We start from the raw sequence: 26,718 nt of genomic DNA on the forward strand, positions 1-26,718 counted from the left end.
TTCGTCGCCATTCGCTAGTAGCCGCGATTTAAATATAGGCGTTCGATAGTGAAGCAAGCGTGGCAAGTAAGAGGCTTTGATGTACCGTGCAGATCACCGCGGTGACACGTAGCTCCCGGGAGATCTATCATATGACAATAATGGTAGAGACGTAGAATCTGGAAAGCTCGACAGTTTCGCTAGGCACCAAGCTAATGTGCGGTGCGCATCCCCAAGGAAGCAAGTGAATCCAATGTCAACAAAGCACTAGATTCACAAACGACATGGGTCAGCCGAATGTCTGAGAAGGAAGCCCGAGGGAAATAAGCAATTGATGTCTTGACTGTGCTAACTGCGGGTTGGTGATTTGAGGGGTCCAAATCAAATAATACTAGTAGAGGAGGAAGATGGTGGCTTTGGGGTGCTCACCTGCCTGCCACCTGCCTCCTGCCTCCTGCCACCACCGCTTACGAGTAAACAACCAGGCCATCGCTGACTGCTCCGCCCAAGTACTACTCCGTAGTTGGTGCAGCACCTGGACACCCTAACAAATAATAGGTGGGCACCGACCATCCACCCGCTAGACATCAACTAGACACCCGCAAAAGCCCACCCGAACCTGCTCTTGCCCAAACTCTACTCAGCTGCGACCTGTCTGGTCTTCGAATCGCAGTCACCAGGCCCGTCTACCAACACATCCCAAACACTCTCTTGATCTCACACAAGAATCGTAAAACCCCCCTCTCCCATCTCATCGCCCCCCTGACAAACCTGTCAGGACCTTTAGGATCGCGTTTTTATTCTGATTTCTCAGTACTTTCACCTTCAGCGTTTTCCAGCATCCTTCCTTCACCATCGATCGAAGAACAGCAGTCAGACTGACTGCTTTGTCGGTCGCCCAGAAATTCCTTTGATCGGCATCGGTGCCCTGGCTGCGCGCTTGGCCAGCCATTCGCTTCAGCTGATAGTCCTCGCAACCCAACCCTTGAACCCATTCAGAAACAGCATTTCTTCTTCCGACATTATCACACATCGTTGTTGTCCGCCTTTGCCACGATCACCCCTCTCTTGTCTGTCGTGGACTGGTCAAATAACGCGTAAAGGCGACCGACTGCGTCTTTCAAGGAGGTCGCGCCGCTCTGCGATACAGTGTGATTTCGACTTAAACCGCTACTAGCAAAGTGAACGGCACGTCAGGCACCATAGGCAACTGATCTCCCTCCTTTCGAGCCGTGGCGAAGAGCGCATCTGCGCCTGTAGCCGCATTATGGCAACGGGAGGCGCAGGCACTCCGAGCCCTCCACGTCCCTTTGCCCAAAAACCCTCCCGTGGTGGTGGTGGTGGTGGTGGCGGCGGTGGTGGTGCTCCTCCGGCGCCTGCACCGTTGACCACCGCGTCTCCTCCGTCAAAGCGAGAACTAGCATCATGGTGGAAAAAATTCAGGAAGACCACAGAAAAAACCACGGATGACAAGGGTAAGAGAAGCCAAACAAATCATCCCGTATACCTGAGAGACACAGCTGTTGAGGCAGCCAAAATCTACTAAGATTCTTTATTACGCGCGACCGGCTGGTTAGCTAACCCTTCCAATAGTTGAAGCTCCCACTGGTATCTTCGGCGTTCCTTTGGCCGAGAGCATCAGATACGCCAATGTCGCCATCTCCCTGCAGAACGAATATGGTGAGAGTTTCATCTATGGCTACGTCCCGATCGTGGTAGCGAAGTGTGGAGTTTTCCTCAAAGAGAAAGGTAGAGGCTTGCCTGGGAGACAAACACTTGACAAACAACTGACAGGTCTTTAGCTACCGATGTCGAGGGTATCTTCCGACTGAGCGGGTCCGCGAAACGAATCAAAGACTTACAAACCATTTTCAACTCGCCTGACAGGTACGGAAAGGGGCTAGATTGGACTGGCTATACTGTCCACGATGCTGCCAACATCCTTCGCCGCTACCTTAATCAGCTTCCGGAACCCATTGTTCCTCTCGATTTCTACGAACGGTTTCGCGAACCACTCCGTCTGGTACAGGTTCCGACAGGGCCGGATGGTGAAATGCAATCTCGAGATATGAGTATGGCAGAACACGCCGCCGCCGTTTCTGCCTATCAAAAGCTCATCACGGAGCTACCGCCTTTGAATCGCCAGTTGCTCCTCTACATTCTCGATCTACTTGCAGTCTTTGCGTCCAAGTCGGACCTCAATCGCATGACTGCCGCCAATCTCGCCGCCATCTTCCAGCCAGGTATAATATCTCATCCTTCACACGACATGGCGCCAGGAGAATATCGACTCAGTCAAGAGGTCCTGATCTTCTTGATTGAAAACCAGGATAATTTCCTCATTGGAATGTCAGGTACCGCGGTCGACGAAAAGACTCAGAAGGACGTTGAGAGCGGTGCACCGTCCTTGCGGTCTCCGAAGGCTGTGGGACGGTCTGCCTCCAATGCCAGTGCTGGTGCTGACAGTCTCCGGAAATATGGAGTTCGGCGTAATGTATCCGTGTCGTCGCGCGGTTCCCGAGAACGAGGCAGCCCTGGGGTTTCGAGCCCGGGGACTCCATCTGGAGTCACTTCGTTCGCGGGAGCTGCGGGAATCGCGCGGAGCAATACTGTGCCATCGAAACGATCTCCAGCCATCACCTCGAATCGCTTCCCGAGATCTAATGATAATACCGATTCGACGGCTCAGCCAGTGGGACAGAACGCCGTGCATCCAGGCCCTTCAGCCCTGAACCAGGAAACTGCCGAGTCAAAGTCATCCAGATCTGGGTCTATCCAACCAGATGATGCTGACGGCAGAGGACTATTGGTTCCTGCACAAGCCGCCCAGGCACCTGTTCAGTTTCCGCAACAACAGGTGCAACCTCCACCACCAAGCGTACAGAGCATACCAAACCAGAGTCAGACCGGCCAGGTACAAGGAATGGCAGCGGCTGCGACTGCAGCTGCACCAGCCTTCACGACTCGAGAACGGAAGATATCTAATCTTTTCCCGAAGTCGCCCATATTTGGTCCATCGGATCCCAACGGGAGGCAACCGCGAAAATTGCAAAAGAAGCCAAAGTTGCCTGGAAGTACCAATGACAGTGCTCAAAGCTCATTGAATTCACTCCATGGCGACGACGCAGGCACCTTCCACACGCCTCTGGTTTCACCTGATATTAATAGCATTGGACGACACGATCCACTGGCTGCGCCTCAAGGTCCCGCTCTCACAAACACTGCCGCAACGCCCGTCAATGATACACCAAACTCGAAGCAGTTCTCGACACCACCCACTACAAACACCGTGCAAAATCATGCGGCAGGGTTGAAGCCTCCTACGTCTCCGCCAGGATCGACGCACTCCCGCTCCTCCTTTACCGATCCCTCAGATGCCGATGTTGTCGACGATGCGGTACAGCAACCAGAGAAGGAAAAGCGTCGCCATCGATGGAGATTCTCTGCTACAGCAAAGAAAGGAGAACAGTCGCCGCTTGCGCCACCACCACCCGTTGGCCAGAACGCCGGGGCGAGAGGGAGCAACAGTTCGATCGGTTCCAGTCGACCCAGGAAGAGCTTTACTGGCGATTCTCAACTCACGCAATCCTCGTATATTGATCCCAGCGCGATTGGGCAGCAGCCCCTTATGGGTCAGTCAAGCCAGGAATCAAATGATGTGCAGAAGGACCTCAACGCCGAGACAGAGAAGAGGGGCTTGTTCGGGAAATGGAAAGCCAAGATGTCACAGAACAGAGACGAAAAGCTGGCTGAGAAGGACCGGGCAAAGAGCCCTCCCAGGAACGAGCAAGGCTCCTCCCGGAGCAGCCTGGCAGCTTTCGCCCAGGAGCACTTGGCACCTCGGGGAAGATCATTTGACAGACCCCGCGACGAGGTGCTGTCTAGTGTGACCGAAAGACCGGTCGCAGAGGGACAAGCTCTTGGAAAGCAAACACCAGTGGACCCAGGACGGGGAGAAAGGCCAGCAGGTTCATAACGGGTCTGCTTGGACTACCAGGGGGAACTAACGGCTCGGTTAGATATGGATGATCTGCCGCGTGTGTTGTGGTTGGGAATCAGGTCTCCACAGTCGAGAGTGTCGGAAGAGTGGCTTTACTTGGATATCTGGAATACGGCAAGAGCAGAATTACCACGTTACCTTGGATAAGATGGGACAAACGAAAACAGCGCTGGGGCAGGGGAGGAAAAGCAGGGTCATCATTAGGGAACGGGCAAAGGGGTGCAAATTGGATAATGAAAAGGATCGGGAATATCATGATAAGGCGCTGTTGCCATCAGGCGGCATTGACACTACGGCCATTGATATATTTCTATTTGTTTTACCTATTTGTTTACTGGTACCGGAAGAGATGGATGGTGGCTTGGACGCAGTGATACGCAGATACTTTGATATCGAGAAGAGCAGAAGGACGCTCATGCAAACCTTTGCTCCCAAGGTACTCGGAGGTGGTGGATGTTGTACTCAATCTATCTCGCCGCCTTACCTTTCGAAGTACCGCCACTTTCGTCGCCTGCACATATGTGCCGTCTGTGCCTATGAGTACATCGACTTGACCCTCAGTCTGTTGACTTCAGTAGTTGGTGTATTATTAGCCTAATGGGGATATTTCCCATCGTTTTGTCTTTTCTGAAAGTTCTGAAAGGGGAAATCTGTAAAGCGTAAAGTGGCAGGAGTCTCTATATACAGTTTAGCTCCAGACGCAACTACAAGATCCAAGTTATGCTTTAATATTAATTGAGCTACCCGGTATCACGTGCACTGGAATACTTTCCCCTGTGCCGACAACCAATAACGTCAGTGGACGGACCTCCCAAGACTTTCTCGTACTTGGGGTCCCCGCAAATTTCGAGGGTCAATGTCTCTGCACATCCATCCAGCTTTCACTCTCACCTCCACACAGCCATTGCATTGGTTTCCTCCGAAGCACGCGCGACCGCCTCCCTCTCACGAAAACAACAAGCAGTGGTTACTAAATTGGACAAAGGCATCCGTACGGCGGAGCCTAGGATTTCAGAAGAGCGGGCGGACACCACAGAAAATACTGCATACTCGGTTGGGGGGGGTGTGTGCCATAAGCAATGGCCAGCAAAGCCCGCGCTTTTCAGCGAGCGTGCCGGCTCCATGTTCGCAGGACGCATGGTGGCAGCTTTGCAGCTCTCGCTCCAGGTTCCCTGGTCGGCTGCTTGGAATCTTTGCCACTACCGCGCCCGTATCTCGTGTGTGAAAGATCAATATGCCTCAGCCGAAGTCCTCTTCGCTCCTCGTCAGCGTCCCGCCTCGTCGATGATCATCCTCGCACACTGCCGACAACATCAACCCCGCGCCCGCGAAAGCAATGGCGACCGCAGCGGCAAACGCAGTCACTCTCACATCCGCGTCATGCGAGCACGAGCTCCGGTCGACGAGCCGTCACCGTCACCACGGACGACGGCCGATATAATTGGAACGAGCTGAGCACGGGCGAGAAAGCCGCGCGAGGAACGCAGCAGACATTCAACTTTCTGCTCGTCTCGCTGGGTCTTGTCGGCACTGTGAGTCATCATCATCATCATCATCATCATCATCATCATCACCATCTTCCATCGACTCTTTCTTCTTCTTCTTCTTCTTCTTCTTCTTCTTCTTCTTCGTCGTCGCATCTCCCTTTATGATCCCCTCTCTTCTTCCCGCTTACCCTTCCGCGGTAAAGAGAAAAAAAAGGGAACATATGCTGACGCGAAGGCTTCTTTCCGGACAAAAAACTAGATCACCATCGCCTACTTCCTCTACACGGACCTGTTCTCCCCGTCGTCGTACACGATCCAGTTCAACGCGGCGGTCTCGCGCATCAAGGCCTCGCCCGAGTGTCGCGCCCTGCTCGGCCCGGCGTCCCAGATCAAGGCCTACGGCGAACCGACCGCGAACAAATGGGCGCGCGCCCGCCCGCTCGCCCACTCGACCGAGGTCGACCGGTTCGGCACCACCCATTTCCGCATGCACTTCAACGTCGAGGGCACGGAGAGCGGCGTCCTGGGCGTCGTCACCGTGCACATGACCAGGCCCAAGGACGCCGACAGGCTCGAGTACGAGCTGTTGAGCTTGGCCGTCAAGGGCCACGAGACCGTCTACCTCGAAAACAAAGACGCCGAGAGGGGCTTCAAGGGCAAGGCCGCAAAGATGTTTGGTGTGCAGTGGCGGTAGGCCGAACCAAGAAAGAAAAAGGAATATAAAACATACAATACATACATGCGCCTGGGAGATGGGCGATGGGCGATCTTTGCAGGACCTATCTATCTGCCTTTTGAGCATCAAAGGGGTTTCAGCTCTGGATAAGTCAAGGCGTGAAATGGCTCGCAAAGGTACACATATCGATTTGTTGCGCGAGCTCACAGGTTGACCTGCAGCCACAAGATGGTCCCCGGTGCGCTCTACCAACAGAGTCTCGGAAAACAGCCAATATGCATCCCCGAGAGGCTATGTAGCTGTGAAGGTACCATCCACAAAACTACCATCTTTTCACGCAAATCCAATGATTTCACCGCTCCCAAGTTGGGCATCACATGTCGTGCTGTATATCCAACTCGAGCTCCAGCTACAAGCTTCACGCAGGCACTTCCTCGCGCTTGAGAACCTGGATCTTTCCACTGCCCACGGCCGTCGCTACAGTGGGCGTCGGTGAGGTCCCTTCTTCGGGCACGTCCCCCTTCTCATCGGCGGAGATGGGCTGGCGCCTGTGACTTGTGATATCAATGCCCAAGACCCCACCGATGTATCCCCCCCTTTCCCCTGGTACACTAAACTCGCGGAAGGTGTAGCCCCATTCATTCAACCAGTTCCTTACGCCCTTCCCTACCTTATCCTTACCATTCTTGGAGTGATGGCCTGTGCCCGTGATCGCGTAGATGATTCTTCTGCCTCGTTTAGAATGGGTGAGGAGGATATTCTCTAGATACTCAATGGCTTCTTCGGGATGAAGGCCGTGTAGGTCAATGTAAAGTTCTTCGTCATCGTCGACGAGAGAAGTAGATAGATGTTTGTTTCTCTCTTCATAAAGAGCCTTCGCAGCTTCGCGGTGTGCTTTGCGCATCGCATCATTCTCGGCCTGGCCCCGGAGAGAGAGGGCCTTCGCGGCGCGGGCGTCGTTCCGGTTCCATGCCTGTGCTGCGCTGTGGGCGTCTTTAGCATCGTGTAGGAATCCTGAGCTAATGCCGTAGGGGACTTACCTTTGTAAGAATTTATTCCGTATGCTTCCGTGCTTGATAGCCTCTTGTCTATATTTCAGATACTGCTGGTTGGCACGAGAGCCCGTCTCGAGCCACGGGATATGCTGAGGTTCGGGAATCTTCCGTGCCGCCGCACTCTCAGAGCCTCCATATGTTCTGATCTTGCGCCCTGTCTCTCCTTTACGCTGCTGACCGGCGGCCGGGGACGGCGACATGCGGACAACATCAGCAAGTGAAGAGGGCGTTTCCTTCTCTGCACTTCCATGACCATGTCTTGATCGGTGGCCATGATGCTTAGATCCCCGTTTTGCAGAGCCTAGACTCGGAAACGCTTCGGGGTCGTCCATAGAGAGGGACGAGGGCGTCTCCGGTCGATTTTGATGGCGCGAATTGGGTCGAGAATGAGATCGAGAGCCCGACCCAAGGGTACCCAAAGCACTACGGTTCTTTTGGTTAGCGGGGATGAATGTGTTGCCAGCAGCCAGACCAGCTTGAAGCGTGCTCCTGATGTTCTGGTTGGTGAGCGAGGGAAACTGTTCGTAGTGGTCCTGCAGCTGAAAAGACTGCGGAGTGACTGAGCCTTCGCCCACAGTGAGATGATTGATGAGGAGAGCAGGATCGTGTGAGAATTGGCAAGCATCGCCAGCGAGACAGTTCCCGTTCATCCAGTATCTATAGCTTTCATCAGTGCGACAGTCAGAAGAAAAGGAACAGGGACCGGCCTCACTTGCACAGGTAGCCGCTAGTGTCGTGGGCAAAACGGCAATCAGCGCGAAGGCAGGAGCCTGATGTCAGCCAGTATTTGCAGACTATAGGGTTCTTCTGCTGGCCAGGGGTGGAAGGTCGGGCATGGTTGACCGCCATGGATTTGCCGACCAGAACATTATTCTCGGACGATGGAACTCCCGTATACTGCGTGTCGGCGGTGTCTGTTCCAAGTAAGGAGGCAATGGTAGCCCCTAAATCGTACGAGTTCTTGTTTAGTGCTTCTTCGATCTCTTCGTCTGTCTTGCGGTCGCCCAGGACAGAACGCAAGATGTCATAGGGACTCATATCTGGTTGAGGCACCCATTCTGGTGCAGCAGCGCTCAACCCTCCAGTGGCTGTAGAAGAAGCATTACTGGTAGACTCATCAGCCAGGAGCCAATCAACATTTTCGTGTCCGTAGTCTCCGTATGTATCAGGCGCAGGACCTGTATCAGAAAACTCATAGGCATTCAAGCTCGGACTGTGAGGTATAGGTTGTACCAGGGCAAGGCGTGGTGAAGGTCGGGGAGATACAAAAGGGGAGGGGATATTAGATTTCTGCCGGGAGAAGCTGGGACGCGAGGCTGGAAATCCTGCAGAAAGCGCGGGGCTAGACGAGAGCGGAGGCGGTGACCCTAGGGGTGTAGGTGCGCGGTTGGCCTGCCAGGGAGCAGGAGATGACTTGCGAATGACATTATGTCGTAGAGGGGTCTCGGCAGTCTCTCCGCGTTGAGCATTTCGATGTTTCCATAGGGCATCAAGGACGGCATTTTCCAAGGCTGCTCCCTTCAGACCGGGTACTTTACTCAATAACTCTTCTAGACGTTCAGTCTTATCCTCCTCCTCTATCGTGGGATCGTCGAGAACCGGCCGACAAAGATCGTAATGTTCGTCAGAAATCATTTCGGTCGTGATGGAAGTCTAACTGTATGTTGGCAGTGTTGCAGAAACGGGGAAATCAGAGGACTCGGCTGGTGCTCGACATGAACGTGGAAGGGTGCGCATGCGATTGTGAATGCCGTGGTGTGGATAGAGGTTATCCGAAGTGATTGTACCGGTTGCTTCAGGGTATATGAGACATTCTTCCATGAACAGAGCACTGAGAGCGCGTGAGCGAGACGGATAGCGGGGGTTCCGGTCGAGGATGCTTCAACTGCGGTCCTGATCAAAGAGGTGTCGACACATCCACCGAGCAGTCAAGCGTAAAAAAAGGCATTAGGCAAATATAAAGGCAGTGCGACGCTCCTCGCCAGGTGAAAGTTGACAGCGCCGTAGGGTGGAGTTGATCAAGGTCCTCAGCCGCTCCAGGTTGGGCGCGTGGGCAGGTAACACACGGCGATTACTGAGAATGAGTGAACGAGGGAGAAACGGAATCTTTGGAAGAGGAAGAGAGAGTGCAAGGAATGTTCCACGGAGGCTGTACTTTGTAAGGACAGATGAGTTCGAGGAACACAAGCACCGCTACTCAGATGGTTCGTTGCGAGACCGAGAACAGGGGGGTAGAATGAGGGTGAGGAGGTCGATGGGTTGGAAGTCACTAGCGTCTCCTCCATCCACGCCTTGAGTATCGTACATAAGTCCCAAGGCAGTTCGAGGGAGGGCGGGGGAGGAAGACCCGCAAACTTAGGCTGCCCGCGTCGCCCACTGCCATCTGTCCACCGCCCGCACGGTGCCCGTGGTTTGAGGATCAGTAGGGGTTCGGTACGTACAAGACACATGCTAGGGAGGTACTTACCCTCCCCCAAACTCGAACCACTCGACCAGAGCACCCTCCACTCGGCATCCCGCGTACTATATACGTCAACGGAGCACAGAGTTCAGGTGAGCACGAGATAGTATTGGCCTCTACGTCGTCCTTGGGACATTATTAATATAGTGTATTTCTGGAATAAGCATGTTCGCAGCAGACGGCAGTTCAAGATTAGTGCCAACAATTCATTCAGTTTCAGAATCTTCCCATCAGCCGTGCAACAGCAATGCTTTGGGCATCAGTAGGGCCAGTCGAGCAACACAATGGCCATGGTATTCAAGACAATGGCCCAGTCCTCGAACACCACGACTAGGAAACCGACGAAATAAGTACGCAATATAAGCTCCGCACACCAAGTAATAATAATGAAAGGCACAAGCAACAGTATCCAGTTGCTTTAACTCGTGCTTGATCCACCAGCCGGAAGTTGGCGTTACAGCTTGATCCGACACGCATCATCCGTCAACCTTCAGGCCGCAGCTTTCCAATCTCATCTCAAGATTCCCCAGTCTGCCTACAATCTCGTCCCATCTCTGTATACCTCTTCCCCCCGATGAATTCCCTTCGTCCTGTCTTCACAATGGTCGATGACCGCAACTATTGAGCCCGCGCCACCTCCACATCCTCATTTGCCTCCTAAAATACGAGCATCCCGCTGGGCTTATTCTCGATCGCCTCTACATCCCTACCATCAACCTTCCTCCATTAACCCCCTACATGATGGCTCCAAGTCCTGTATCACTACCCGATTCCGACGACGACTCTCCTCCAGCTGGACTTCTCAGTCCCTGGCGACCTCCTCGACGATCCATTTCCACGGGCAGAAGTTCTCCATTCGCTCCAAGTCGATCAACTGCATGGCGAGACGAGCTGATCAACAATGCTGAGAAGATGAGGCGCCGTGCGTCTAGAGTGTGGGATGGTATGACTCTACTGCACAAGATTCTCGCCTGTTTTGGACTGGTAGTGTTGGCCACACTGGGTGTTCTGTTCCTCGCGTTCAACGAACGTATCTTCGGCTGGCTCGAACCTCTCGCCGAACGCTGGAAACACACAACCGGGGGCTGGACGATTCTGTGGGCAATCGTCTTTCTATGTGCATTCCCGCCAGCCATTGGATATTCTACCGCCGGCACCACCGCTGGTTTCGTCTATGGCGTCTGGGAGGGCTGGCTTATTCTCGCTTCTGCCACCGTGGTCGGATCCTTTTGCGCTTTCATTGTGTCAAGAAGTATCCTGCGGAAGTGGGTAGAGCGGATGATCGCGCACGACAAGAGGTTTGCCGCATTCAGCCTCATTCTCAAACATGACGGGTTGAAGCTGTTGGCCATGATCCGACTGTGTCCTCTGCCGTACTCACTGTCGAACGGCGCCATGTCCACTTTTCCTACAGTCAGCCCCGTCATGTACGCCCTGGCTACGGCCATGGTCACGCCTAAACTGTTGGTGCACGTCTTTATTGGAAGCCGCTTGGCTGTCATCGCCCGTACACGGGAAAAGATGACGATGGGAGATCGAGCCATCAACTATGGAAGTATTGCGTTGGGCGCTGTGGTGGGAAGTCTGACAGGGTTGTACATCTATCGACAGACCATGGCTCGAGCCAAGGAGCTCGAGGCCGAGGAAACCGACACCGTTCGAGATGCGACACGACGCACCGGTGCCCCGCCACCAGATTTCAGCGACGACCCTGAGGCTCAGATTGCCGCGGAGACGGTTGCCGACGACACGATGGACTACTTTGACGAATCGCCCAATGAGCGGCCGAGGTATCACGACGATACGGACGATGATGACGATGTCTTTGGAAAAGGCGATGGGGAGGATGATGAACCTGTGATCGCCAACATCAGTCTACATCAACAAAAGAAATACGAAGGGGCATGACAGGCGGCGTTTGGACGGATTTAAGGAACATGGACTGATAGATACGATAGACTCGTGGGAGACTTCATTTACGACGTATAGAGAGAGATGGGGGGCAGGTCCCAATCGCTCGTGTCTAGAGCAACGTGTACCGAGTACGAACTGGCCTTTTGGCGAAATCTACTTCGCCGCCATCAATAGCTGCTCGCCTCTCCTTTCGATGTCACAGACACAAGTCAGACAGTGCAGTTGAATAATCCGGGTATCCGAATAGTGGCGTTAGGCCACCCGCGGGTTTCCTGGCCAATTGCATAGATGTGTATAAGTACCTTGTGCGGCGTGCCATCGAGATGCGTATCGGGCCCTTCACGTGACGTCGCCCCTCGTATTCTCCTCAACGGCGTCATGGAGCAGATCGTTCCAGCACGCAAGCTGATCATGAGCCCCTCCACGACGCCTTTTCTGCCCGATGGGTTTGACCTGGCGTCTTCAGCCTGGCCAGACCAATTCTTCGGCTTTTCTTGGACACCGCCTCATGACTCTCTGTGCGGCCAAATTGCCAAACGACCCACTTGTTTACCTTGACGACGGGGCGGTCTAAGCAGTAGACCGCTTCCATGGAGCGTTCGGCGACACGCCCGCATCCACTGAATCCATCGCGAGAAGCACTGATCCCCCGTCTGTGACTGCGTGTTAAGCCTTTATTTGCTCCGCTGCTCGGTCGCAGCGCCGGTCCGCTGCTTGCCTACTTGGCTACATGATGGGGTCGATTCCTCCAGCCTTGTTGTGCAGAAAAGTCCTTACTACATAAAGATGACGCCGGAACCCTCTTCCCCTTCAGCTCCTCCGTCGCCACGTTTTGTCGATGGCTACTTTCCTCCACAACCTCCTCCACAAATGGCTGTCGACACCGATTCAGTCCTGAGATTGATCCAGCAACTCGAAGTCGACCGGGAGGCCTACCTGTCCACCTTTGAGAGGGTTCACGAGACTCTGGTACAGGCTCTACATCAACAGCCCGCTCGGCCTCTAGCCAGCCCGCGACAGACCATCACCTCTCTTCCCTTGTCTTCGTCTCCCGTTTCTCTGCCAACTTCTGAGGTTGGCCCGCAAGCGGCAGCCGTCCCGAAGAGACGATTCAGTCTGAACAGTCACCACTCCACCCCAAGTAGCCATGTTCTCGAACAATTCCACCCGGTACGCCAACCGAAAGAGTCCATATACACGGGCGACGACAGCTCCGACAGTGATGACGACGAGTCCTACTTTGCACAGGAGCCACTACCTCCAAGGGACTTTTCGGAAAGTGATTTGATCGAACACTTAAAGACCCATTCGTGGGATATTTACAGCAAATATATTCTGCAGGATCTTCTCCGGAACATGAACCTGCTTTCGAACGGCATTTTCCTCAAGGACCGGCATCATCAGACCGACGCCAACCATCAGCATGCAGATATTTACCACGTGGGTGCTGATGGCTCGCCTCTGCGGTTTTCTCGGGGTGATTCCGATGAGGGACCTTTGGCGGCGTGGGAAGCGTTGAAGAGCACTAACTGGGACACGTCGAGGAAACAAGCTGTAGGGCGAATTATCGTGGTCCGAGAGCCAGCCTCGAGCCTGTTCGCCGCCTTGCACCTCACCATGAGTGAATACTTCGATATGGATTCCATTTTCCGCATGATGATAGATGATCACACGCCGACCAAGGCCCTCACAAAGGGATACTTGAAGGAGGATCATCGCCGACAACGATCAGTGGTTTTTGTATTCAAGTATCACACCATCGTGGGGGAAGGGCGTGCTCCGCTTCATTGGCAGAATCACGACGAAAATCCCGACACCGAGGATGGCCATATCCCCCTGACAACGTGTTCATCCGTCGTCGCTCTCTCGCTCGCTGGCAAGCCCACTTATACCCTCCGGCGCAATTCTCGAAAGAACAAATCGGTCATTGGGCACGTCTACGATCCGTTCGCACCTTGGCACGTCCTTACGATACAGTGCTTTCCAGATTGGAATTCCAGCGTGGATACACATGATCATAACCACCATTATTGCAATGGTCCCGATGCCTTTTTGACCAGCGTTCTTTCGGAATACAAAGACGCAAGCAAGAGGTTCAAGGTGATCCACAAGGCCATCCAAGAACTGGCGACCCCCCCGAACAAATCAATCTTCGACAGCGCCCTCCGAGACGAACTTCTCTTTGAAAACAACAAGTTCACCTACTCACGGCGCTATTTCTGGGCCTCGCAGACCCTTGGCCTTCTAAGCAATGAGATCAAGGACATGATAACGACTTACAGGGACACCTTCACGGACGAGTTCTGGTCGGGGGAGCACAAAACGCTATTTCCAGGCACCAAGGACCAGTCGCCACGGTACAATAATTGGAGGAAGAAACTGGTATATACACGAAAACAATTCGAGAAGGAGATCTCTCAGCTGGAGGAGGTTTTGCGGATCTTTCAGGAACAACAAAAGCAGATTAAAAACCTGCGAGAGTGGCTTTTCAGTGGAACGTCGGTCCTAGAAAGTAGGGAGGCTGTCAGTATGGCGAAGATCACCGTCGAGCAAGGCTATAACATCAGGTTGTTGACATTGGTTACGTTGTTCTATCTACCGCTGAGTTATGTCACCGGGATTTACGGGAGTACGTGATGTCCACCTCGCATCCTTTCTGCGTCGGCAGTCCATTGATTGACATGGCCGTTACATAAAGTCTAAACGATGCTGACCTTATCACAGTGACGAACATGCCGCCAAACGACTCCTTCCTTCCCTTCGCGATGACAACGCTAGGGATCTGCATACCTACCTACCTGCTGATTGTGATCGTGAATAACCCCAATGCTGTCAAAAGGATTCTGGCCAATATGGGCCTTTTCTTCACGAAACTGGTCTCCATCCCTGCCCCGAAGAAGTCTGAGAAGCTCAGGGAAAAGATATTGGAGAGTAAGGCTATCCACAAGGAAGAAAAGGAACCCACAATGCAGAAGGTTGCGACTTTCGCGAGCCTCGAGGCTCGACTGTCTATGGACTTGGGCCATGAACCTTCATTGCGAGGGTCTCATGGGTTTTCGCAAGCTACTCGTCGGATGTCTTACTCTATAGGCAGCTACCTCCCAGGTATAGCAACACGACAAGCCTCGCATACCATGGCTCGATCACTGCCCCGGTTGTCCCCCTTCCCGGAGGAACCCACGATTCCTCAGAGAACCAGCACGGTCAAATTCGACGAACCTTTCTCGAGCTCGATGAAGTGGCAAAATGGAGACTCGACGCGGACCAGAGCCCCGAACTTTGAGAAGTCATTCTCGAATCACTCCAGTATATCCCCGACAGAGAGTCCACCTTATCCTGCCGTTGTCGTCCGATCACCCAACGGTTCAACCTTGTCGTCTCCCTCAAGCACAACGCTGAAACCGCCTGAATGGCGCAGAGAAAGGAGTGTTAGTCCCAGAAGCGGGCCCAGAGGAAGCAGATTCCTATTCGGGAGACTCGGCAGTCGACTTTCGTCCGCACTGCCGTCGCCGAGGTCGTCTCAACCGGGAAGTCCCATGGAAAATGTCTAGGATCGACAGGGATGAAATGCCTGGGAGGCACGTCATACTCGATCAACACGTCGGTTACAAAGCAATATGTGCCGTACCCGGAGAATATTGAAAGGAGGACGTGAACAGAGTACAAACAAACGATACTTATGGGATGAAAAAGCAGTCACAGACCAATAGATTGGCATGGATGATGAGATGATTTTGCACAAAGAACAAAAGGCGGAAGCCATTTTACGAATAATGAAAAATGAAAACGACATGATGATGTACAGAAGTGGACAGAGATGATGAATGGGTTAATCTTCCATCCCCAGTTTGGGAACGGCTTGAATCTTTGGCGGACCATTCTTTTGGCCAAATGTTAGCCGGCAAGGGAGGCCGGTATTCAATGAGGAGGGGATTGTCTGTGTTCAAGTCCCTCGAGAGCGAACAGCGACCAGGCAGAAAGGAGGAAGCAGGAAGCGAGCAGAATCAGCAAAGGATACCACCCCAGCACCGCGCCGCATCCTAGGACAAACAGCCCGTGTCTTTCTTTCTGGTCCGAGCTCTACATGAGGGAATGTCAAGAGACAAAACAAAAAGCAATCGACAAAGCAACAAACTCCTACACATTAAGGCCCATCGAGCGAAGGGGTTGAGGACGGTTCTTTTCTGGGGGGTTTTCCGAGTTACTTGTGCCCGTTTACAGACGGATTTCCCTCACGGGACGACAGGGACTGTGAAGAGCGCGCGTGTCGAGAGCGTATATATAAAAAAAGTGAGGATGTCACTTGATGCTGGGGAAAAAGACGGTACGAGACGCTGCTAGTGGTCATGATGATGACGAGGAGGTGTGTTGAAAGGAAAACATGTACCCGGCCGGTATGCACATGATGTACATATGATATAGGATGGATGGTATGCCAGTGGCCACCTAGCCAATCGACGATATCAAGTGTTTTAGCCATGGACACGCTACACGCTACCTACTACACACTACTGATTGATTCCTCAGCTGGAGCACAGTGCCTCTCGATGTGTTTTTTTAGTCCTGTTTCTGGGTATCCTTGTATTTTGAAAATCCGTTCGTGACACTTCATTACGCCCCAAGTTTTAGTGACCCAATTTCTATCTATCAATTTGACAGATGTCCGCAAATGCGCCAGACCCAGACCCAGACCTGCGTGTCGGCAGTATCAACCGAGCCGTCATGAAACAAGCATCAAAGAACCCCACAAAAGTCGGGCCGCCGCCATGAGATACCAGGAACAGCAGAAGACAAACAAAGAGGAAACCGGGAGAGGAGAGTAATTGAGGTCTGGACATCGTTTCGTTTTCCTGCGGAGCTGACATGGACGAGTTCTGCTCGGTCGAGAAGGTGATTCTGCGCCGTCGTCTCCTTGGGACAATGAGGTGGCGTTGGCTCGCGAGAAACTTGACAGTCCAACCGATATTCCGTTCAATTGCTTTCTGCGCTCTGTGGGACGAAGTCGACAGCCCACCTCTCGTGACACCTCATATCGGTCGGACACGACGAGCCCGTCTCATAGCGTAGGTAGAAGGTGGGTGGTCAAGGTCATTCGACGCCGCTTGAAGTATGACTCGTAAGGCTATTCCGTGCAAAGGCGTGTCGAGTTCCCTCCTCTGCCGAGTAGCTCGGATGGCATCAGAAGAGTCCCATGTCATTGAGCGAGGCGTGGACAAATTGGATCGAGTTACCGAACGATCAGATCTTCACGTGCCTTCCCTCTCGCTCCACCACTTTGACAAGGCTCTTGTATGTGTCTTCCCAACTCTCCTTCTCGTCGCCTTCCTCTTCGATCTTTTTCTCCTTGCCATCCTTTGCGGCTTTCTTCCCTGCATCTCTGCTGACCATCACGACACTGGTCGGCCGCTTCGTCTGACCTGCCGTGCCCAGCTCCGCGCGACTCGTCACGTAGATGTAGGGGACGTTGTGGTCTTCGGCCAACACGGGAATGTGAGAGATGACGTCCATAGGGGAGATGTCTGCAGCGAGGACCACGACGCCGAGAGGGAGTTTATCAGTCGAGGTGGTCGGGGATTTTCGGAGGGCCTTGACGACTTCTTTGACGCCACGTCTCAAAGTACGTTGCGAGGCAGCTGTGAAGATCTCTCGAGTTAGCAAGACCGTGTCAAATGAAAGCCAGAATTTACAACACGGCCATGGGTCAGCGCGCGCACAACTCACCTTTTTTGACGCATTTAAACACCTTCTTTGCAACTTTTTCGTCTGCCAACGGGTTCGCAAAGGGCACTAAAGCCCCCACAGGCCGTGCAGCAAGGATGTTCTTCTTTTCTGAGTCTGCCTTGGCCTTTTTCGGCTTCTCGTCCTCGTCCTCGGACTCGCCGTCGCTTTCCTGCCCCTCGACTTTCACGCCGTTTTGCTCCTCCATCTCGTCGTCTTCTTCCTCTCCGCTTTCGTCATCGTCCTCCTCGTCCTTGACTTCTGCCTTCTTCTTGTTGCTTTTGCCTTCAAGCTCATTCAAGGCCTTCTCCGCTAGCACCTTCCTTGCTGCTTTCTTCTCCTTGTTTTCCCCCTTTGGCTTTGTCACCCCAGTCGGGCCCGCTCCGCTAGCTTTTGTCGTTGCAGCCGCCTGCTTCTTTGCGACTTTTTCCGCTTTGCGAGCCTCTTTCTCGGCTTTGCGCTCGGCCTTGCGCTCAGCTTTGGAGTCTTTTTTGGAGGCGCCTGATTTATCTTTCGCCATCTTGACTCTCTTTCACACGACGTTTGAGGTAGAAGATGTTCGCGGATGGTTTGGTAGAAATTTCTCTGGAGAAGCACGAGCAGAGATAGCAAGGTTGCTGTCGGCTTGGTCCTCGACGTCGAGATCTAGTGGTGTCGACAAGAATTCTCAATTGACTCGCACGGAAAGAGCAAGTTTGAGGTCTGAAGGCCGGAACACGGACTTGCTACTACGCCTCGGATGCTGCGGGTTTGGTCGACTCAAGTTTCCGTGCAGGTCAAGGAGAGATATGCAGGATGTTGTAGGGAAAAATAGCTAAGCCGTGCTGAGAGACACCAGAAATGAAGCAAATAAAAATTATTTTGGCTTTCTCCGCACTTTGGACTACGAGCTGTACGAAGGGCCAGCGCGGGTGGCAGGGCGCTTTCCCGCTGCTTTGTGGTGACATGTCTCAGAGTGCCAAGACTCGTCTCAGAAGACAGATGAAAACTGCACATGTCTGGTCACTACAGAGCGGCGTGATCTTTTGCGAACAGAGCTCTTGAGCTGCTACTGACTTCTATACTGACCAGGTCCATTGCTACAAACCACGCTATCTCGATGATCCATTATGATTAATGGAGCAAGTCGTATATTACTAAGTTTATTGAGACCGGGGGGCCACCCAAAACATTTCAAGCAGCGATCTTGACCAACGGCCAATGTACAAGGCTGGCATTGGATGAGCTGTGTCACAAAAGAGCATTCGGAAATGCCATGCTCTTCCTCATTTGAACAATTCTCCAAGCTAGGGTATTAATCCGCATATAGACCTTCTCCTCGTTCATCTCCATGGACCCCATCCTTCAAACATTTCTGGTAACATGATGCGCAGCCACCTCCGTACGAAGTGGGTTTGACCATTGAGGAACGTGTACGTTGCCTTGAGATCTTCCCCTCGTCAGTAGAACAAATGCTCCGGTTTCTATAACATACGAGAGCTTTCTTTGGTGCACAACGTTCTGCAGCAACGAGGTTTCAGGCACACCAGCTTGGCTCTCGCCCAGGCAGCCTCCCAAGACTCTCTTCCACGACAACATTGGGGTTGTTGAGTATTTGGCAGCCAATCATGGTCGCTAAAGACTCGGTTCCAGGCCAGTAAAGTTTCCTGGCGTGACACCGCCATGATCTCCGTCCCGTCGACGGACAAAGATAGGGTAGTAAAGACGGTCCAAGTTTCATCCGAAAGCACCCTGCGCCACTTGTTGTCGGTATCTGTTCAGCTCCAGGCTTGGTATACTTATTGTAAGTCAATCCTATAGGTTTCATTTCCTTGCCATTGCTGATACTTTGTTCCGTCACGAGCCAGTAGACGTTCGGCACGACTGAATAGCTTTGAATAGCTTGCGTGATCTATCAGATCGACTGATTTATACTCGGTACAGACCATTGCATTCCGGTCTCTTGGTCACACCCACTTACAGCTCCCAGCCATGGCGGAAGAATTCAATTTCAAGCTTGATATCGGGCTCTCTTTGCGAACCTTCCTCCATTCTCAGTTCTTCCGGACACCGCCTTATCCGACACAGACTTTCTCCGGCCAGGTCGTCATCGTCACCGGCTCCAACGTTGGGCTAGGATTCGAGGCTGCCCGACATTTCTACCGCCTCAACTGTGCGAAATTGATTCTGGCCGTGCGCACCATCTCCAAAGGTCAGACTGCAAAGGAGGAAATCGTTCGGAGTGTCAAACACCGCTCCGATGGGGCAGAAGCTATCGAGGTCTGGCCTTTGGACCTTACCAGCACAGAAAGTACCCTGGCGTTCGCAGATCGTGTCAAGAAAGAGTTGCCCCGTGTCGATGCTGTCGTGGAGAATGCCGGTATCAACAACATGAGCTGGGCAGTTTCCGAAGGATTCGAGCAGACCATCCAAGTTAATGTTGTCAACACTCTCCTGCTCGGTCTGTCCGTGCTACCCAAATTGAGGGAAACCAAACGCCAATTCCCCGAGTCCAACCCTCACTTGGAGATCGTCAATTCCGAGGCTCATCGCTTTTCGAGTTTCAAAGAAGTCAATGCTCCGGATATCTACGCGACTCTGAACGACGAGAAGAGTGCCGACATGCTGAGCAGGTAAGTGTCTGTTGGGGCGTAAATGGACTGGCCTCTTTCTTTTCTGCTCCTTGCAATCACATTAGGCTCACAGGACATGGTATAGGTATCCGGTCAGTAAACTCATCGGCGTGCTCTTTATCCGCGAGCTGGTTTTGCGCCTCCAAGAGCGCGACAAATCCAGCGCCGCGACAGAGCCGCCGGTCACTATTACCCTGGTCAATCCGGGCTTGTGTGTGTCTGAACTGGATAGAAATGTGTCACTCCCGGGCCGGATCGCGATGTACATAATGCGTATGCTCCTGGCGAGATCAACAGAGGTGGGCTCTCGGACCCTGGTCTATGGCGCATGTGCCGGACCAGGCTCTCATGGGCAGTTCATGTCGGATGGCAAGAACCAAGATGTGGAGAGATGGATATACTCAGACCTGGGCAAGAAAGCGCAGTCCAAGGTGTTTCAGCAGACGATGAGAGTGCTGGAGGCTCGGAAGCCGGGTATTGGTGCGGAAGTTGGCTTGTCGACCTGATCACCGTCCGTGTAAATGCGTTTCCATTTGATACTTGCTAACGATATCATCGAAGCGGGCGTCAGCCAACTGGAATGGATGGGTTGAGAGTTGCTCCCGCCTCCGACTGCGCTAAAATGAGCAACAGGGTAGAAGTGGTCTGCGTCAGTGAAGAAAGCCACAGAATCAGAACGCCATCTTTTCATAATACAGAGCCGTGGGGTTGAATTGCTGTAAAGGAAAAAATAAATCTGACTAGAAAGATAAATCCCATCCTGTCCTGCATATTTCAGCCTCGCTGCATATACTAGCCTTGCGTGCTTTGTCAGCCTCGTGTCAGGTTTTCTCGAGGGCGTAGTTCCTCTTCCATAAGCAGTTTAGCGCAGGCTTGGCGCGACTCCAAGTTCTTCCCCTTCTGTTTCTTCAGCTGCACCCTGAACCCGTCGTTGAGTCGCATCGACTACCAGTCTTCATAGGAAGCGCATGATCAGGTGTCGTGTCTCTTCTAATACTCTTCCTTTGACTCTGCGCTCAAGATGTCGTGGCGCAATCAAGGCATCACAGGTTCTAACAACATCCCCCTCGGAACGCGTCGTCGGTTTGGAGGCGAAGGCAATGGTGACTCGCAAAATGACAGCTCTGCAGACTCTCCAGCCTGGGGTGACTCGAGCAAGCGTGGGCGCAGTCCTGCCAGAGGTTCGTGGCTTGATTGCGAGTACATGCTCTCGACTAACCAGCTTACAGCTGAACCTGAGACCGACGGCGTGAAGAGGCGTAGAAAGCGCAATCGATGGGGTGAAGCCGGCGAAAACAAGGCGGCAGGGCTCATGGGCCTCCCGACGATGATTCAGGCGAACATGACAGCAGAACAACTCGAAGCATACGCCCTTCACCTCCGCATCGAGGAGATCAGCCAGAAGTTACGGATCAACGATGTCGTTCCCGCGGAAGCAGACAGGTGAGTCGCACCCTCGCACCCCCCTTTTTCGCCTCGTCCCTAACAATTGTCAGATCCCCGTCGCCGCCACCTCAGTACGATAACTTCGGCCGTCGAGTCAACACTCGCGAGTTCCGCTACCGCAAGCGCCTGGAAGAAGAGCGACACAAATTGATTGAAAAGGCCATGAAGACCATCCCCAACTACCATCCGCCTTCTGACTATAGGCGCCCGACCAAGACACAGGAAAAGGTCTACGTGCCGGTCAACGATTATCCCGAGATCAACTTCAGTATGCTTACTAACCCTATAACTCTGCTACAAACCCCCTTGCTTTGTTCGCTGTTCCACATGCTGCCGTCTGCTCTTCGAGATCCAGGAGGTAGACGTAGCATCCTGCACTAACCATTATCATTATTTCCATTTCCCTGAGACACTTTTCTGCTTTCGAGAACTCCACACTAACACTTAGCTTCTTTTTTGCAAAGTCGGACTACTTATTGGACCTCGTGGCAACACACTCAAGAAGATGGAATCCGAATCAGGAGCCAAAATCGCCATTCGAGGCAAAGGCTCTGTCAAAGAGGGCAAAGGACGATCTGACGCAGCTCATACTAGCAACCAGGAAGAAGATCTACACTGTCTCATCATGGCAGACACGGAAGAGAAGGTCAACAAGGCCAAAGCATTGATTCACAACGTCATCGAAACAGCCGCGTCCATCCCGGAAGGACAAAACGAACTAAAGAGGAATCAGTTGCGCGAATTGGCGGCGCTCAATGGTACTCTGCGTGACGATGAGAATCAAGCATGCCAGAATTGTAAGTGCACCCCCCGGTGCGATAGAGCAGCTCTTACTGAAATAACCAGGCGGGCAAATTGGCCACCGCAAGTATGACTGCCCCGAGCAGCGCAACTTCACAGCCAACATCATCTGTCGAGTCTGTGGTAACGCTGGCCACATGGCGAGGGATTGCCCAGACCGACAACGTGGGACCGATATGCGGAACAATATCCCTGGAGGATATGGAGGACCACAAAGACGACTGGGCGCTACAGACGCCGTCGACCGAGAGATGGAGGTACGTTATACGAGGATTTTGTTATGATCGCGCTCTCTGACACCTGACAGAATCTGATGCAAGAGCTTTCTGGAAACCCATCCGGCAATGGTCCTGCGGGTCGCATCGAGGCTGCTCCTGGCGGCTATGATCAGGGCGACTCGTACGCAGCTGGAAGCGGAGGCGATTCGCGTCCTTGGGCGCGCCAGCCGACCGGTGGTGTTGCTCCTTGGCAGCGAGACCGACAAGAACGACAGGAGAGAGACTACGGCCAAAGAGAGTATGGTCAACGTGGTTACGACAATCGTGATTATGGCCACCGAGACGGCGACTCGTCGGCTCCTCCATGGGCTCAGAGTCGAGGAGATGCTAAAGGTGGATATGGTGCTGCACCTGCGCAAGCATCAGCCCCCTGGCAGCAACCACAACAAGCACAACAGCCACCTCCTGCGCAAAACTACGGATATGGTGGCTATCCTGGCTATGATGCTCAACCAGGATACGGCGTGCCTCCTCCGCCAGCTCCTCCTGGACTCAGCTCTTTCTTGCAGCAGTACGGGGGCGCTGCTGCTCCCCCTCCACCTCCCGACGCACAGGCTCCTCCTCCACCGCCAGATCAACCCCCGCCACCCCCGGGCGTGCACGAGTACTATCCACCACCACCACCTTCGGCGTGATGAATTGGACGATGCATCGGGTTTGGCTCAGATTGCACAAGGGACTTTGAGGTGAGATTGGAAATGATAGGGCGAGTGAGTGGGAATACTGGCTGGGCAAAAATTGGATTGAAATTATGGTGACTGCAATCGCTTTTCACATAGTAGCTTGGGGGAAGACGAGGTTGTTGTGGTTTTGTAACAAGTCATTATCAATGCTTGAGATTGTTCTGTATTCGCTCCTTTCGAGCTCGCACTCTTAACACTTTGGCCACTTGCAGGCTGCAGCGAGACGTCGATTTTGGTGGCAAGATTGGACCAATGGCAGGGGACGGAATCTGCATGTCCCAACTGCGATCTTGGCATTGAATGGACGTCTCGCCGGCTTCAAAGTTCGATCCAGTTCCTCTACATCTCCTCTTCCTCGCCAAATTTTCCATCTCACCCACATATCTCATCGATCTCTCGTCCTCCCTCGACTTCCACAGATCAGACTCAACTCGGACCGCTCGTTCACCAGAAAAACACCGCAAAAATGCCTCGTTCTCGTGGAGGTGCTTCCCGACCTGCTCCGTCGCGACCGACAGCTCCATCTGCGGCACCTCGGTCTGTAGCGCCACAGCAGCAACAACGTCCTATGACTACGACTGCCCCGAGTGCACCCGCACAGCACGCCCCTCCTCCTGTTCAAGCATCGCAGGGCCCCGGGCTCTTTGGTCAGATGGCTAGCACTGCTGCGTGAGTGAATTCGCTTCCGCCCCCCGTCCTGGAGTGCCCACACGAGTTATGCATCCGTCGGGGTGTATGTATTTCGAACGGGGATCGGGTCTAAAAAGAGATGGGAGCAATTGACTTCATTGTCATACACTTACTGACCCGTGCGTGAAATTGTAGTGGCGTCGCAGTTGGATCCTCCATCGGCCACGCCATCGGTGGTCTTTTCAGCGGTGGCGGCGGCTCCTCCTACTCTGCGCCTGCGGAGCAACAACAGCAACCCACCGACGCCTACGCCCGGACCGGTGATGCCATGCCCAACGCTCTGTACAGTCAATCGAACTCGGCCGCCGAGGCCACGGGCCCTTGTGCCGCTGACATCAAGAGCTTCACCGACTGCATGAACCAGAACCAGGGTAACCTGACCATTTGCGGATGGTACATGGAACAACTCAAGGCTTGCCAGCAGGCTGCGAGGCAATACTGAGGATCCCCTCCGGACTTGGGTCGGTAACTCGGCAGGGAATGAGAGGATAGATCAGACATATGCATCGGCACGAGGACACATTGTAAATATGTATCATGGTGGATAACTCTCTGACAGGGCAGATTCTTCAAGAGAGAGAAACTTTGTCACTTGCATTGGCATAGCGTGGTAAAATGTTCGAATTAGAAACCCGGGGAAAGATTGCCCAAAGGTTTCCCCTTGCTAAAAAATGATATTAAAAGTTTCTCCACTCAGAGGTGAAAAGGTCGATGTGATATGGTGAGGTGTTTCTTGGTAATCTCATCATAGGAGCTCTATGTGCTTCTGTAACCAGATGGGCATTCTTGATCTTTACTCACCGATCCTCCAATGCTTGGTCCTGTGGTGCTTGATCCTTTGATGCTGTGACGAAATGCAATCAGTCGTTCGATCGATATCCTTAATCCATGCCCCTACTTGTATCGTAGACTTTGTCGCCCTCACTCACGCACTTGCTCACTCCCGCACTCTCTCACATGGTCGATTGGTCGATCGGTAGATTAGTCGACCATGCCGATCGTGGCTGCACGGGCTGATCGGGCTTGATTGGTCTTTGAACAAGGAGAACAGAAACATATATATGTAAGGTATAAGGGGGTTTCGGGGTCAGAAAAGGGTTCATGTCCATGTCTGGGAAAGGAATGAAGGGAAAGGAGGACGGGAGAGAGACACCAGAGACATCGGAGACATCGGAGCAGAGGGTCATCGTGTTACGAAGACGCTGACTGGTTAACCGATCAACTGATTGGTTGATTGATTGACTGGCTGGCTGGCTGACGCCCAGATAGCCAGATAGTCAGATGTTTTGATACCCAGCCAGACACCCAGTGAGCAGTATCGTATCACAAGGATATGTACCCCCTCTGAAACCCCGAGGTTTATCGATGCGCGGCTCGACAAGAACTGATTGTGATTGTGATTGTGATTGCCCCTTCGCCTCACCTACTCATCAGACCCGTAGGCGAATCATCTCATCTCATCACATCTGATTCCGACAGCCGCACATGGAGGACAACACCGCAACTGAGCAAGCCAGCGAGCCGGCGAGCGAGTGAAGAGGGATGGTCAGCAGAAAGTACCCAAACAGGTTCAGGATGTCTCTTGATCCCATGGTGCCCTGCTCCGTTTTGAGAGATGGGGTGGGAAGTCGAGGGTTTCCACAATGTCATCGTAGATGGAACGGAAAGGACAGAGAGAAAATAACAAATAACACAACACCGATACTGAAACGAGTGCTGAGGGACTTCCGACGGAATCCACGAGTAGGAAGGCATGGGCCTGGAACCATTGTGGGATCTAATTGCTGGATCAATGGATCACTGGACCACCACGCCAAAAGTGAAGATATCCCTTTTTGGAAACCTCGGTATAACACAACAGACACAGCAGACACAGAGAACCTGCTGGCTTGGATGCGCTGAACAGAGCAGGGCCGGTCGAACCCGAGAAACTCGTGGGCAATAGCGGGTCTCATCATGGTCATCCTCGTAGCCGTGTATCGCTTCGCTGAACACGTACCTCGTACCTGTATGGACATATCCGAGGACATATCCGTGTCTTGTGGGAGAGAGTGATCCCTTTATCCCGTGTATATTTCCCGAGCGTAATCCAAACCATGTGGACTGTTCACTGGCTCCTAACAAGCAAGAGGTCAGAGGTCAGATGTCAGAGGTCAGCCATGATCTTCAGCCCTCTCGAACCGTGACTCGACCAACAAGAGGTCTTGGCTTCTTGGATCATCCGGCACATTGGGGGGCCGTGCCAGCACACCGGCAGGCGGGTGATGCGACAAATCAATAAAGTTTCAAGGGAGCTAGGCGAAGGGGGGGAGAGGCTTTGGCAAAGTCAGCAGAGATGTATCTCGGCATCGTTGGCGTGGGTATGGACGTGGGCGTGGACATGCACATGGCAAGGCATGGCAAGGCGTGGTATACTGTAGGCACTTGTCGTTTGCGGATGAGACGGCTGATAGGGCCAGCTGCGACAGCTCAGTGCTCACCGACGCAGTGGCACCAGGCCAGTCAAGAGGTCTTGTCTCGAGTCTTGGGGAGGGCCTTGGAGGATCAGATCCAGCCAGCGACTCTGGCACTCGGGTCCATTGGGCCGAAGGGCGTGTACGGGCAACCTGACCCAAATTGTCGGTGCCTGGTGCCTGGTGCCTGGTATGTTGGGATATCATGTAAGGCTCACAGGAAAGAAGAATACAAAAAAGGGTTCGTGCAAACCTAGAACGAACACGAACGAGGAGACCCGACTCCACCTCAAATGTTCCGGGTCCTCCGATCAAGAGGGAGGGAGGGTGCGGTCTTGACGTAATTAGCGGAGGTGGCGCTGGGTAAGAAAAGGGGCTGGACCTTATACCAATCTGACGCTGCCGACGCACAACGCTGCTGCGACACCCGAGCACACCCACGACATAAAAACACAACTAACCAAC

At 53.1% G+C, this 26,718-nt stretch overlaps 9 protein-coding genes across 9 annotated transcripts; 7 read left to right on the top strand and 2 right to left on the bottom strand.

Annotated features, from left to right (window-relative positions):
* Positions 1 to 1,246: 1,246 nt before the first annotated feature.
* Positions 1,247 to 3,955, top strand: AYO20_04084 (hypothetical protein; the record flags this gene model as incomplete). The annotated part of the gene is made up of 3 exons (XM_022642383.1): positions 1,247 to 1,454; positions 1,573 to 1,728; positions 1,782 to 3,955. The coding sequence occupies 3 exons, from the start codon at positions 1,247 to 1,249 to the stop codon at positions 3,953 to 3,955; spliced, it is 2,538 nt and encodes an 845-aa protein (XP_022501764.1).
* A 1,103-nt stretch (positions 3,956 to 5,058) lies between these two features.
* AYO20_04085 (hypothetical protein) lies at positions 5,059 to 6,160 on the top strand (the record flags this gene model as incomplete). The annotated part of the gene is made up of 2 exons (XM_022642384.1): positions 5,059 to 5,511; positions 5,726 to 6,160. 2 exons carry the CDS (start codon positions 5,059 to 5,061, stop codon positions 6,158 to 6,160), a joined length of 888 nt encoding a protein of 295 aa, XP_022501765.1.
* A 400-nt stretch (positions 6,161 to 6,560) lies between these two features.
* On the bottom strand, positions 6,561 to 8,832 carry AYO20_04086 (hypothetical protein; the record flags this gene model as incomplete). The annotated part of the gene is made up of 3 exons (XM_022642385.1): positions 6,561 to 7,125; positions 7,183 to 7,854; positions 7,910 to 8,832. The coding sequence occupies 3 exons, from the start codon at positions 8,830 to 8,832 to the stop codon at positions 6,561 to 6,563; spliced, it is 2,160 nt and encodes a 719-aa protein (XP_022501766.1).
* Positions 8,833 to 10,399: 1,567 nt separating this feature from the next.
* On the top strand, positions 10,400 to 11,566 carry AYO20_04087 (hypothetical protein; the record flags this gene model as incomplete). The annotated part of the gene is made up of 1 exon (XM_022642386.1): positions 10,400 to 11,566. The coding sequence occupies one exon, from the start codon at positions 10,400 to 10,402 to the stop codon at positions 11,564 to 11,566; it is 1,167 nt and encodes a 388-aa protein (XP_022501767.1).
* A 792-nt stretch (positions 11,567 to 12,358) lies between these two features.
* On the top strand, positions 12,359 to 15,123 carry AYO20_04088 (hypothetical protein; the record flags this gene model as incomplete). The annotated part of the gene is made up of 2 exons (XM_022642387.1): positions 12,359 to 14,201; positions 14,297 to 15,123. 2 exons carry the CDS (start codon positions 12,359 to 12,361, stop codon positions 15,121 to 15,123), a joined length of 2,670 nt encoding a protein of 889 aa, XP_022501768.1.
* A 1,687-nt stretch (positions 15,124 to 16,810) lies between these two features.
* On the bottom strand, positions 16,811 to 17,810 carry AYO20_04089 (hypothetical protein; the record flags this gene model as incomplete). The annotated part of the gene is made up of 2 exons (XM_022642388.1): positions 16,811 to 17,205; positions 17,294 to 17,810. 2 exons carry the CDS (start codon positions 17,808 to 17,810, stop codon positions 16,811 to 16,813), a joined length of 912 nt encoding a protein of 303 aa, XP_022501769.1.
* Positions 17,811 to 19,261: 1,451 nt separating this feature from the next.
* AYO20_04090 (hypothetical protein) lies at positions 19,262 to 20,408 on the top strand (the record flags this gene model as incomplete). The annotated part of the gene is made up of 2 exons (XM_022642389.1): positions 19,262 to 19,902; positions 19,988 to 20,408. The coding sequence occupies 2 exons, from the start codon at positions 19,262 to 19,264 to the stop codon at positions 20,406 to 20,408; spliced, it is 1,062 nt and encodes a 353-aa protein (XP_022501770.1).
* A 515-nt stretch (positions 20,409 to 20,923) lies between these two features.
* Positions 20,924 to 23,062, top strand: AYO20_04091 (branchpoint-bridging protein; the record flags this gene model as incomplete). The annotated part of the gene is made up of 6 exons (XM_022642390.1): positions 20,924 to 21,083; positions 21,132 to 21,345; positions 21,399 to 21,616; positions 21,813 to 22,145; positions 22,195 to 22,406; positions 22,457 to 23,062. 6 exons carry the CDS (start codon positions 20,924 to 20,926, stop codon positions 23,060 to 23,062), a joined length of 1,743 nt encoding a protein of 580 aa, XP_022501771.1.
* Positions 23,063 to 23,576: 514 nt separating this feature from the next.
* Positions 23,577 to 24,242, top strand: AYO20_04092 (hypothetical protein; the record flags this gene model as incomplete). Its single annotated transcript, XM_022642391.1, has 2 exons — positions 23,577 to 23,779; positions 23,936 to 24,242. The coding sequence occupies 2 exons, from the start codon at positions 23,577 to 23,579 to the stop codon at positions 24,240 to 24,242; spliced, it is 510 nt and encodes a 169-aa protein (XP_022501772.1).
* Positions 24,243 to 26,718: the final 2,476 nt, after the last annotated feature.

This window comes from Fonsecaea nubica (genome assembly GCF_001646965.1).
Source record: "Fonsecaea nubica strain CBS 269.64 chromosome Unknown Scaff20, whole genome shotgun sequence".
In the NCBI taxonomy this organism is placed as follows: domain Eukaryota; kingdom Fungi; phylum Ascomycota; class Eurotiomycetes; order Chaetothyriales; family Herpotrichiellaceae; genus Fonsecaea; species Fonsecaea nubica.